This window comes from Haemaphysalis longicornis, unplaced genomic scaffold (genome assembly GCF_048455015.1).
Source record: "Haemaphysalis longicornis isolate Haplotype H1 unplaced genomic scaffold, Haemaphysalis longicornis Haplotype H1 scaffold_19, whole genome shotgun sequence".
Classification (NCBI taxonomy): domain Eukaryota; kingdom Metazoa; phylum Arthropoda; class Arachnida; order Ixodida; family Ixodidae; genus Haemaphysalis; species Haemaphysalis longicornis.
The window spans coordinates 7,361,268-7,373,497 of NW_027526288.1; the positions used below are offsets into that span (position 1 = coordinate 7,361,268).

At 46.2% G+C, this 12,230-nt stretch overlaps 1 protein-coding gene across 1 annotated transcript in view; it reads left to right on the plus strand.

Annotated features, from left to right (window-relative positions):
• Positions 1-12,230, plus strand: part of LOC144166822 (uncharacterized) — a 45,933-nt gene that overhangs the window by 3,282 nt on the left and 30,421 nt on the right. Inside the window, exon 2 of the mRNA XM_077696310.1 lies at positions 9,954-10,172. Within this exon, the coding sequence (XP_077552436.1) occupies positions 9,954-10,172 (219 nt within the window). The remainder of the gene's footprint in view (positions 1-9,953; positions 10,173-12,230) is intronic.

Sequence of the window (12,230 nt, forward strand, 5' to 3'; positions counted from 1 at the left end):
ACTGCACGCAACAACGCTGCAATTTCCCCCATATACCACCTGAAACTGTCCGAGAAAGACTAAATCACACTGCGCGGCATGTAGGCCAACACTTAGTACACCACGGCAGCTTACCGAGTGCTTGTATCTCAGCCACTTGCTAACACTACCCATTCGAACGAACTCTTTACCATGCATGGTAGGCCCCTATTTTCAACCCCACTTTTGAGCAGTGGGAGGGCCAGAAGACTTTTAGAGCAAAGCCCCTTAGGGGCGGCGGCTGTTGGGGTCTTCTGTCGTCGTCGTAGTCGTCGTCTCATGTAGTAGTCACGGTACTAAAACACCGGCAAAGTCGCTTACGCCTCGCGCTAGAACATACTGCGTACTAAAAAAAAAAAAAAAAAAAAAAAAAAACCGGGACACTTGTTTACACCTTACGCTAGAGAGCTTCGTGCTTCAAAGACACGAGACTTTTACAGCAACGCTGTATGCCTCTACCCCACAATGGTTTCATCTCCGTTGTGAAAAACGCCAAAGCGCCAAGGATACATACACTGCATGCTTCGCCCCTCTCCAGGTTTCACGTTTGTGGAGATGGCGCGGGATTTTTTGATAGACAAGGCCACGCGGACACACCGGGCCCTAACCTCCCAAGGAGGCCTCTTACAAAAGAGAAAAAAAGTACCATCCTTCATCTGCTCTCAGTAAATGTTTATTTGTGGCGCCAAACCACGTTTGTTTCACCCTTTTTTATTCTCCTACCGGTTAGCTTCCTACTCCCCCTTTGGGAGATTTTCTCTGGACACTCACGCCTATCTGCGTTTCTGTGCGGCTGTAATTTACAGGAACTTGTGCAGTCCGTGACAATGGAGCTCAAATACATTTATTGCGATGAGCAAATAAGAGAGGTAACAACTGCTATACTGAAAGGAAGAGCTACGCACAAGGACACAAACATATAGAGTTTGCTTCGTAAGTGCCCGCTCCGCGGTTCACTTCCTCACTCTGCCGGCGAGCTAGAGCACAGGGTCCAATTCACGACTAACTTATAAAACAGCGCTAGAAACAGGGCTACAGAAAGGGCTCCAATTCACGGCTCTCGAAGAGGTAGGCTTGGGTTCTCGGGGGCCGTATTCCATGTCTCGCGCTCAGGGACCGTAAATGCCGGATTTATTCTTGGGCTTCGTGCACCCCAGGACGATATCACGGGGATGCTGGAAGGTCGCCTTATTTTACTATTGTGCAAGTACGCCCTGTGGCAGAATGTAAATGAAATCGACTAGTTCGCTCTCCACATTGAAGTTCAGTAGGGGCCGGTATCAGCGATCGTGCGTACAGCGGTGAAGGTCAGGTGGTCGTCGTCCTGGAGGGCATTCATGTGAAGAACTTGGGCTGACTGGAGACCCGGACATTTCCCCAAGGGGTGGTCAAGATTCGCTTCAGTGGCAGGGGCTGTGAAAAGTTTCCGTTGTGGATAATAGCATAACGACAGACGCAAAAAATCAATGACGGTGACCTCACTTCCGGCTACGTCTTGCCCTTAACGTCAGTGCAGCGCATTGAATCCGCGTGTATATTGTGACCGAAGACAGGCAGAAATGTGCAGAGGAAACATCCATTGGAGACAATAATTTAATAACTGTGAGTTCGAATGTGCTAATTGGTAAAATTAAGCCTCGTTTTTCAAGTGCGTCCTGTCCTGCTTGCTTCATCTTTTAAGATTTACCCTGAAAAATTCTTTTTTGCGTTTTATACTTGTTCCTTCTTCTGCTGCAATTTGATAGCTTGCTATAAGGCGACGCTGCTACGCTGCCGTCGGCGTTTATGCCCACGGAGCAGAGGTCCTCATTAAGCCAACATTATCTTACCACCCTCGAAGCATCACCATACGAAGGTGGCGCGTGAAGATATTATTTTGCTCAGTTGTATCAGAGTCCTTCAAAGCATTGAAGGACTCTGGTTGTATCGAACGATGCCTTTATCTTTTGCTGTCGTCGTGAAGCTCACCCGTGCACTCACCGTGACCTACAAAGAAGCTCCCCGACGTCACACTGGCATCGAGCTACAATAGACTACCTGATAAATGCTCGTTACCGTTGAAATTCTTGTTAAACTGAAATAAGGAGTGAATGAATAAAGGTATGTGCAAAAGAAAACATATAAAGAGCTAAAGAAACACAGCTTTAGACTTCTAAGGGACGCTTGAAAGTTTTCACGAAGTCACAGTAATGTCCGCAGAGTAGGGTAACACAATTAAGCAGGCGCTTGATAGTGTTTAAAAGGAATGTCGCGCTTCATACAACTATGTAAAAATTCAGTTTGAGAGTGCGAGTGATAATGTCTTCTGAAGGGGTCACTCTCGACGCGTTGCAAGTGGAACATCCCCAGAGGACAGAGAAATACGTCTCAAATAGGCGCGGGCGATGTCACACACACCCATTCTGAATAATATACAAACTTCGATCCCCACTCTAAGGGAGCTACTCATACATTCTGTTCGATGAGGCAAGCAGTGCCATCCCAACTTTTTTTGCCTGCCCCCAAGACAAGTAAGGCTGCATGCTCGAACGACTCTTCTCGCGTCGTTAGTCGGCATCGAATTCGAAGCATGGGGTGATCCGACTGAACGTCGATGCGCGTCTTTAGCCGACGCCGGGGCAGTTAGGCTCAGAATCGATCGGGTGCAACACTTACTGCTGCGTATCGGCAATCCCCGCTCTTACACCGATATCTCTTACAGCTGAAATGACGGTGGACTGTCATTCTAACGGAAAGTATAACAGCTGTTCCGGGCGGTCAGCTACACAGGCGTGCGACACCACAGGAGGGCTCCGTCGAATGTACGAAGCGCAGAAAAAAAAGTTTGCAACATGTCTTAAGTATGTTTTTAAATGGCATTGGCCATCTTCAGGGAGGATCGTGGTGTTGCAGACGCCAGGTAAGCTAGGCTGTCAGCAGACAGTGTAGAGCCACTTCCTGTTTATAAGTGCAGAGCACTTTATGGGCTCGCCTTATCGTCTTAGCTCGCTAACGGTCGATGCGACTGCAGGAATCAGGCGGTGCAGCGAGATAACGGACCCAAGTAGAGCCTTCTATACCGGCGTCAGGAAGTCACGCTGAGGCTTCGAAAAACCACGCGGTTTAAATAGTCATAACCTTTCGAACCTCGTGAACCGCTGGCACTTGTCATACATCTCCCCGTTGTTTAGCACAAAGAAAACTCAGGTACATTTCCGTCATAATCAGTGTATATAACCGGCAGCCGTCGCATTCATTCAGTTAAGAACGCTCGTTGGGTTGGTCGCGCAAGAAAAAAAATTACGCGTTCGAAATGACGCAAAACAGCTCCAGCATACGAAATTAAAGCAAGCGCAAAAAGAACAAAACCCCCGCTGGTGCAGTTTCAGGCAGGGGACGCGCGAGCACTGACAAGGCGGGAAATTTGAAATGCATCAATTGTTTGGCAGCCGTGAGCGGATAATGGGGCTGCAGCAGCCCATAATGGCGGATCACTGCTCTGCACTTCCGACAGCTTTCACATTGAGTGGGACGGCTTTAATTTTTTGTCTGAGTCCCTGTGACCTGCAGCTGCGTCGGAACCTTTTCCCGGTCGCTAAACGAAACGAGGAAAAGGTTTCGCCTGGAACGTAACTTGCAGCGCAGCCCCGCCTCCTTTTCAGTCGCCAGCCGCCGTGACAGCTTCCGCTTCCTCGTCGCTTGTACCCGGGCACCTCATTGCAATATAAAGGAAGTCCTGTGCATGGAGGGTCAGCGTTACTTGTCACAAGAAAAATTACTTCTCAGGCTGCTAGAGCCTATATGTGGAATTTTTTTTTTCGCCGATGCAACAAGTCGTTTGTTTTGGAGCGGGTTTGAGGAGAGAGTGGGGCGTGACATCTGGAAATAGTAAACTTTTCTCCAAGACCAAAGAGCCTTCAAAGAAACGTGATGTGTTTTACAACCAGAACCAGAAAAATAGTTTTTTTTTTGTTCATTGATAATGTATACGACAATACAGAAAGAGGTGCCAGAGCCAAGGGCTGAAAGGGGACCTCCTGTGAGTAAGCGCATAGACAATGACACATGAAATATTGGCAGTAGATCGAATAAATCAACAAAATTAACACATAATCAACGGTAACAGGAGACAGGCAGTTCCATATTGACAATAAAAAGTGCGACTGTGGTTATGATTCTAGAAAAAAAAATCCAGAGGACCTGTTTTAAATACCTGCCACGACGAAGAGAGTTTAAAGTTGGTTGGCAGGGAATTCCAAAACACGAGAGCGGCAAAGTGGGCAGTTTGTTTTCTATAATTAGATTGTGCGATAGGTAAGAGCAAGACTTCGCCGAGTGAGGTCATTCAGTGGTAACATGTCACGCAATGACTTAAACAACAAGATTGTCAAGTTATGTTTGAATAATTCATTGATAGATAATATACTCAACTGCCGAATCAGTGAAGAATCATGGGTGCGAAATGGACTAAAAGTCAATATGCGAATGGCCTGATTTTGGAAATGTTGTCATGGAATCAAATGAGGGGTACGGTTACCCCATAAAGATACGCAGTGCGCGAAATGGCTATGAATAAAAGCATATTAAAGGGAAAGTAGGTGGATACACTGAAAAAAAAGGCGTGCTGTGAGGAATATCCTTATGCCATAAGCAGCTTTTGTCCTTAAATATAAAATGTGCTGACTACTTTTTAAATGACTATCAAGAACTCCAAGAAACATGCATTGGTTGACTAATGGTATGATCGGTAATACTTATTGTTGGTTCATGTATAAGGCGCCGCTGACTGGAATGGAAGGTCATGAACATTGTTTTAGATGTGTTGATATACAAAGAGTTTTGGAGAAACCATAGCAAAGTGTTATTAATGTCAGAGGTAATTTTTTCTGTCAGGGAATTAAGGCATTTGTCAGCAGCTAATATTGTGTATCGTTGGCGTGGTTCGGAGTTGGAAACACGATGAGGTAGGTCATTGATGTATATCAAGAAAAGGAGAGGGCTAAGCATGGAGCCCTGGGGCACGCCTTTATTTGTGGTTTTAAAGTTTGAAAGATTTTGTGAAGCACAGACTGCTTGTCTTCTATCAGATAAGTAGCTTTGAATAGTGACAGAGCAGGTCCTACAACGCCCATTGGAGCTAGTTTATGAAAGCGAATGCTGTGAATGATCTAATCGAAAGCTTTTGTTAGATCAATGAGGAGGGCTTTAGCATAATTTCCTGCATCAATTGCGTATTTAATTTTGTCAGTGAAAGACAGTGAAGCAAGATTGGTGCAATGATCGGCGCGCAAGCCGGACTGGTGTTTTGATAGGGTGTGGAACTGTGATAAATACTTGTTTAAACGCCGAACAATGCGTTTTTCGATTACTTTGCTAAAAAACGAATGAAGTGAAATTGGTCTATAATTGGTCTATGTTGGTCTATAAATTGGTCTATAATAAAAGTTTGGTCTCCTTTTTAAATAACGGTTGGTCTATAAATTGGTCTATAATAAAAGTTTGGTCTCCTTTTTAAATAACGGTTGGTCTATAAATTGGTCTATAAATTGCTCTATAATAAAAGTTTGGTCTCCTTTTTAAATAACGGTGTGACTTTGGCTCTTTTTAAAAAGTTGGACCAGAAAGACACCTGTTTTGAAAACTGGATTAATAATGTGAGCAAGTGGTTCAGCCATCTGGTGAACTATCCATTTAATGTTGCAAGGGTTAATTTGGTCGAGGCCTGCACTTGTCGCTTTTGTGGTGTTGACTTCATCCGGGATAGTTGGAAACAGAAAAAAAAATGACTGTAAGGAACGCTGGTGGTTCTGCTCACGAATTGCTGGCGAGCATATGGTATATTAGAACAAATTCATTTAGCGCGTTGGCGATATGTAAGGGGTGATTGTATACATACCCTGATGACTGAAGCTCAGAGATAGGTGACCCGCCGCAGTGGCTCAGTGGCTAAGGCGTTGTGCTGCTGATCACGAGGACGCGGGTTCGATTCCCGGCCGCGGCGGCCGCTTTTCTGATGGAGGCGAAAAGCAAAAACGCCCGTGTGTACGATATTTCAGCGCACGTTGAAGATCCCCAGGTGGTCAAAATTAATCCGGAGCCCACCACTATGGCGCGTCTTATCGTCTGCGTTGCGTTAAACCCTACAATCAATCAATCAATCAATCAATCAGAGATAGGTGCCTCAAGCTTGTGATTCAGAAATGAGTTAATTACTTTGCATAGTTTCCTTACATAAGAACCGGCTTGCTCAATTTTCGTTTCATAATGTTTTCGTTTTTCTCCTTTAAAAGTTTGATTAGTACATTGCAATATTTGGTGTCGCTGGCTCTGAGTTTGATATTATATGGTTGCTTTTTAGTCTTTTTATACAAATTATCTTTTTTTTGCGCACGCTTTTAAGTAAGCTAGTCGTTAACCATGGATTATGAGGAGCAGGGACCTTTTTTGTCTCTGTAGCAATGCAAGATTAGTTTAGGCATTTTTAATTACCAATACAAACTGATCATACGCATCATTAGCGTCATTTGATGCTAAAATATTGGACCAATTTACGTTACTAGGTAGACGACACGGATAACCAAAAAAGAGTGGATAATTATCAGTGATTCTAACATCTACAATGCCACAGTGTCGAGGTGATATGAAGTTTGGAAATATATGATCAATTAAACTGCCAGCATAGCCAGCGACGCACCTAGTTGGGGAGAGTGATTAACGATTCGTAGCCAAATCCCCCCCCTCTTCCCAAAACGGTGTAATCAATGAATGTAGGATTGTCGTCGTCTAATATATTAATATTATCAATTTCACCCATGATAACAACTTGATGCTTTTCAGATGAAATAGTGCTGAGAAGGTCGTTGAGGGCAGTACAGAAGTCCGACACCGATGATGACGGTGAATGATATATGCAACCTAGTATAATTTTGCTAGCATGAGATGGTAAAAGGCAATCTTCAAGTTCTATCCACTCCGGTTCGCAATTTATCAGGGGTGGTTCCAGATCAAGTCGCCTTTTGTATTTTAGGGATGGTGAAACGAAAACAGCCGCACCCCCGTGATTGCTGTTCGAACGATAGAATTATTATGCTGTGTAGGATAGAGGGCTGCGTAAATTTTTACGATCACGCGAAAGCCAGGTTTCTGTCTTGCAAATACAAGAAAAATTGTGCTCTATTGTTGATAGCAAAGTGTAAATTTCGTCATATTGTTTGTTCGAACTTCGGGCATTAAAGTGTATTGCTGATAGACAAGGGTTACGAAGAAAAGCTTTAAGTATGTGTGGTGAAAAATATGTGGCCATGACGAAAGGGAATTGATACTGTTATCGCGTTGTCTACATGGATATCCCAGTTAGTGAAACGCAGATAAATCTGCCTCCGACGCAATTCGAAACACCCGACTGTCATTGGGCTGTCTTGCCTTAATGTGGCCATTGTCGGTCCCCAAGTGAAGCCACCCTTTCTCTTTTTTGATTGCCAGAGCGTTTGCGCACGACCACTTGTTATCAGGAGTCAGATGGTCGTTAATGTGGACGAGGTAGTTATCTGGTCCGCGGAAATCAAGGTCCTTCGTGTTAAGACGGGTTTTCCGCACTTTACTTACGGATTAATGTTTTTTGGAGCGGGAACAAAAACGGGCAATAATTTTTTGGCTTGTTCCAGCCTTCGTAGGTACCCGTTGAATGACGTATATGTCAGTATACAGCTAACCTTTGTGCCAATGGCCTTAACAATGGCCGTGCAGTCCTCTCCATGAGAACACGGAATTCCCTCCAACTATACACTGTTTATCCTAGAGTGCTGTTACACATAGCGACATTTTTTTTTTTTTTTTGTGAGTGCGTCATTCTGAGCAGCCAATGCCTTGTTAGCAGCGAGTTTTGATTTCCGCGCGAGCTTCTTCGACAAGGGAGTTAAGATGCGTAACACTTGCTACCAGACCATCGAGCTCAACTTTCTGATGGTGGCGAAAAGCAAAAACTCCCGTGTGTACGAGATTTCAGCGCACGTTAAAGATCCCCAAGTGGTCAAAATTAATCCGGAGCCCTCCACTACGGCGCGCCTCATCGCCTGCGCTGCGTCGGCGCGTTAAACCCTACAATCAATCAATCAATCAATCAATCAATCAATCAATCAATCAATCAATCAATCAATCAATCAATCAATCAATCAATCAATCAATCAATCAATCAATCAAAATCAATCAATCAATCAATCAATCAATCAATCAATCAATCAATCAATCAACTTTCATTGACGCGCGATCTGCTGCTGAAGCGTCAGCATCACGTTTGATCTCCGAGCAAGCCTGCTCAACCGAATCAGCCGTGTTACACTCCGAAAGAGCCTCTAATTCATCAGGTCTTCCAGCAAGTTCGTCACACGTCGCCGTAGCGGCACTTTGAAAGGCTATGAGGGGGGTGTATATAGTTTCTCTCACACTTATTCCGAATATCACGTTGAAATGTACCGTAAGTGAGTCTAAATGCCGGCCATCTTGCAAGATGCGCACTCTCCGCCCAAGGAGAAGAGAAGCCCTTTCTTTTGGCTGCCTCTGATTGGTCGGCCCTTTATGAAATGAATATAGGACGACATTCTTCGATCGAGCTGGCTGTCGGAAGCACTGGAAGCGGTGGGTAGTGACGCTTGCCTTTGCCGCCATTCAGGCCGCAAGTTAGTGTCCGGAAGCGATTTTAATTTCATTTGCTTACTTCCACATGTGCTTTTCTTTCAGGAATCTTGCAGCTTGGTTTTGATTTACGAAAGCCAGAACCGCGAAGCGGCGACGCTCAGCGTCAGCTGACGGGGTTCGTTACGACGTGTCTAAACTGAACAACTAGCATTGGACGTCTGCATTGCCTAGTAGAACATAAAGCGCTGCCTCAGCTACTTTGTATAACTTAAGTTCATAGAGGTGTCGTTCATGAGCCCTTGCCACATATTGACGTAACCCATAAAGACATACGACTGCAAGGGGGGGGGGGGGTTTTCGAACGATATTGGCATTACCCGCTCCGAAGCTACGACTCGGGTGGTCGGCACACCGCAGTGCAAAGCTTCCAGCCACCAGGTCGGTGGCTGGAAGCCGGCATTCGCTGTGCCTGCCCGGATGAAAGGGCAACACAAAGACACCCGTGGTTGCTTTACTTACGCTCATGTTACTCCGGGTACGCGGCTTCAGGGGCGAAAAGAAGTGCCAAGCGAAGCCTAGTAGGAGGGGAACGCTTTTAATGCTGCTATGGCGGCGCCGAGCGCCCACGGAAGCACGCGATTGCAGCAACAGATTTCCCTCTAGCATATATTAGTATCATGGTGGTAAATTATTTTATTAGGAAGGGGAGGACCGAAGGTCGCTGGTGAGGGAAGAGGCGAATAGGGAGGGAGGTAGACGCCCACAAAATTACGCTCGCCAGGCCGCTGGCAACGCCAAACTGGGCTAAAGTCACCGGGATGTTCGAGGGTGTCCCTGTTCAATGCTTGTATATCTGAATTTTGAAACGCCCTATGGTACAATCTGTGAAGATCAACTGCGGAGCAGTGCAGAACAAGATGGTCCAAGTTTGCTTCACACACAGTGTGACAGAAGGTGCATGTGCCGGGGGCAGTGGTGTCAATGCCCTTCTTCGGGTCGTCAAGTGTCTGCCATTTATGAATGATATGAGGTGTAGTGGCCGTGTTGGCAAGTACTTTGTTGTTAATTATTTTGTTGAGATCGGCTGAGGGGTAAATACGTAAAGATGTGGGGAGGGGTGATGCTTTTTAATCTCTCCCGGGGAAGAAACCGGAGGTAGCGTCGTACTGGCGCCATTTCGAAGTGGGCCAGTATGAAACTCATAAGGGGACGTTAGTTGTGGAATAATTTTTCGCATGCTATAGAGTAGCGTTACACCCTATACTGTAAGAGCACCCATCGAGTGTGCGCGTCCTGCTTTCCTCGCATGGTTCTCTGCGCAGACACGGAGAAGCTGTACACGGAGGCGGTGCAGAGGGTGGCCAGCCGCTACGGGAAAAAATACACGTGGGAGCTGAAGCTTCGCGTGATGGGCACGCCAGGGCCGGACTCGGCACGCCTCGTCATCGACGAACTACGCCTGCCCCTGACCACGGAGGAGTACCTGGCCGAGATGGACCGGCTGTACGCAGAGCTCTTCCCCAAGGCGGAACTCATGCCCGGTACGCCATCTACTTCTCGTCTGTGGTGGACATTGTCTCGAGCATATGAGGGTCGATACGCGAGCGCAGTTTCGACTGCGCGAAGTTTGCCTGCCGCACCAAATATAAGCTCACTGCAGCGGCCAAACGACGACGTCGTGTTGATATATACTCGGGTCACAAGACTCACACAGGGACATACTCTGCGCTGTATATGTCCTTGTGTCCTCCTGTGTGCCTTTCTGTGCTATAGTCTGAATCGTGTTAAACCAACCCGCCCCACCTTATTAAGTTATACTGAGGTACAACTTAAGAACGAGAGCGGAAGTTCCCTCTGCGCCTCGTCAACGCAGCCGGCTGTTCTCCGCGAGCCGCAACGGGTGCATTATTTGCGAGTGCTTTCAGCGGAACAGGGGTCGTTCCTGTGATTTCTTTCGGGCTTAATCTGCCTGTAAATTACTGCAGCGACGACAAAAAGCTGACGATGGCATGCAATCTCTTTTCAAAACGCGCGCGCGTTGACGTCACGAATCCGTCGTTTCGGCGGAGTGTAAACATGAGCTATCGCCGTTATTATCTTGTACGCGAGTGTAGAAGGAATGAGTAGATGAGGTGTAAGTGACTCATGTGGTCTTATTAGTAGAAGCACGAGGGACGCACGATTTTGGGGACAAGGTTAAGGAACGGTGTTAGCCATTGTCGACGACGTTTGCCACATCTGCAGCAAATGAAGCATATACAGGGTGTCCCAGCTATCATGCACCAAAATTAAAAAAAAAAAAAGCAATGGCGTAACTCGATGAAAACCTAGTGCATAATGTTTGTAGTATTGTGAAGAAGCGGACAGTAATTTTTTTGGTTAATGAGACCTAACCAATTATTAGTAATTAATTATCCAACACGGGAATTACTCTCTTGATCACTGAAGTGTCAATGAGGCATTTGTAGGTACCCACGAGGGACATCTGATTGGGGTATTTTCAGCGACGAACTAATTGCGTACTCATTTATTCTGACTGATAAAGAAAACCCGCGAAATATGAAAAAAATACCACGTGACGGCGCTTCCGCGCGCATTATAAAGCAGCGTCCCCAAATAAGCTGCTGAAAGCAACTGCTTCGCGTGTTACCCGCCCGAAGAGACAGCGCATCACCTTGATAATGGCATGCATGGAAGGAGCAGCAACAGCAAGATTCGCGGGGCGCGTGTGCAGATAAGGCACAAACTCGGTCTGCGATTTCTTCTTTCTTTCGTTTGTTTATTTCAATCTGGCTTACTCAGAGGCAGCAGTTTGAGGGCGTTGCTTTACGATGCGCGCGGAGGCTCCGTCACGTGGTATTTTTCATATTTCGCGGGTTTTCTTTATCAGTCAGAATAAATGTGTACGCTATTAGTTCGTCGCTGAAAATACCGCAGTTAGATGCCCCTCGTGGGTAGCTACAAGTGCCTCATTGACACTTTAGTGATTAGGACAGTACTTCTCGAGTTAGATAATTAATTACAAATAATTAGTGAAGTCTCATTAACGAAAAAAATACTGGCCGCTTCTCCACAGCACTGCAAACATTTTGCACGAGGTTTTCTTCGAGTTACGCCATTACTCTTTAAAAAAAAAATTGGTGTATGATAGCTTGGACACCCTGTCTACCGGCGAGGTTTAGCACTTCTTTCACTCTTGGTTTCTGGTTCAGAATAGGTTCGAGTGTTTGTGGAGCAGGCGGCTATTCAGGCATATATAGCTTTGCATTTGTGATTGATATGACTGATTGTAGGTTTAACCTGCCGTCGCAACGCAGGCGTTGAGGCGCGCCGTAGTGGAAGGCTCCGGATTAATTTTGTCCACCTGGGGATCTTTCACGTGCGCCGAAATCTCGTACACGCGGGTGTTTCACCTAGCTTTAGCATTTGTAGCGCCTGCACATCATCGTACAAAGTGGTTACGCGGGTAACAAATGATTGAACCCGCCGCGCTGGCTCGGTGGCGTTGTGCTGCTGAGCACGAGAACGCGGTTCGATTCCCGGCCGCGGCGGCCGCTTTTCTGATGGAGGCGAAAAGCAAAAACGCCCGTGCGTACGAG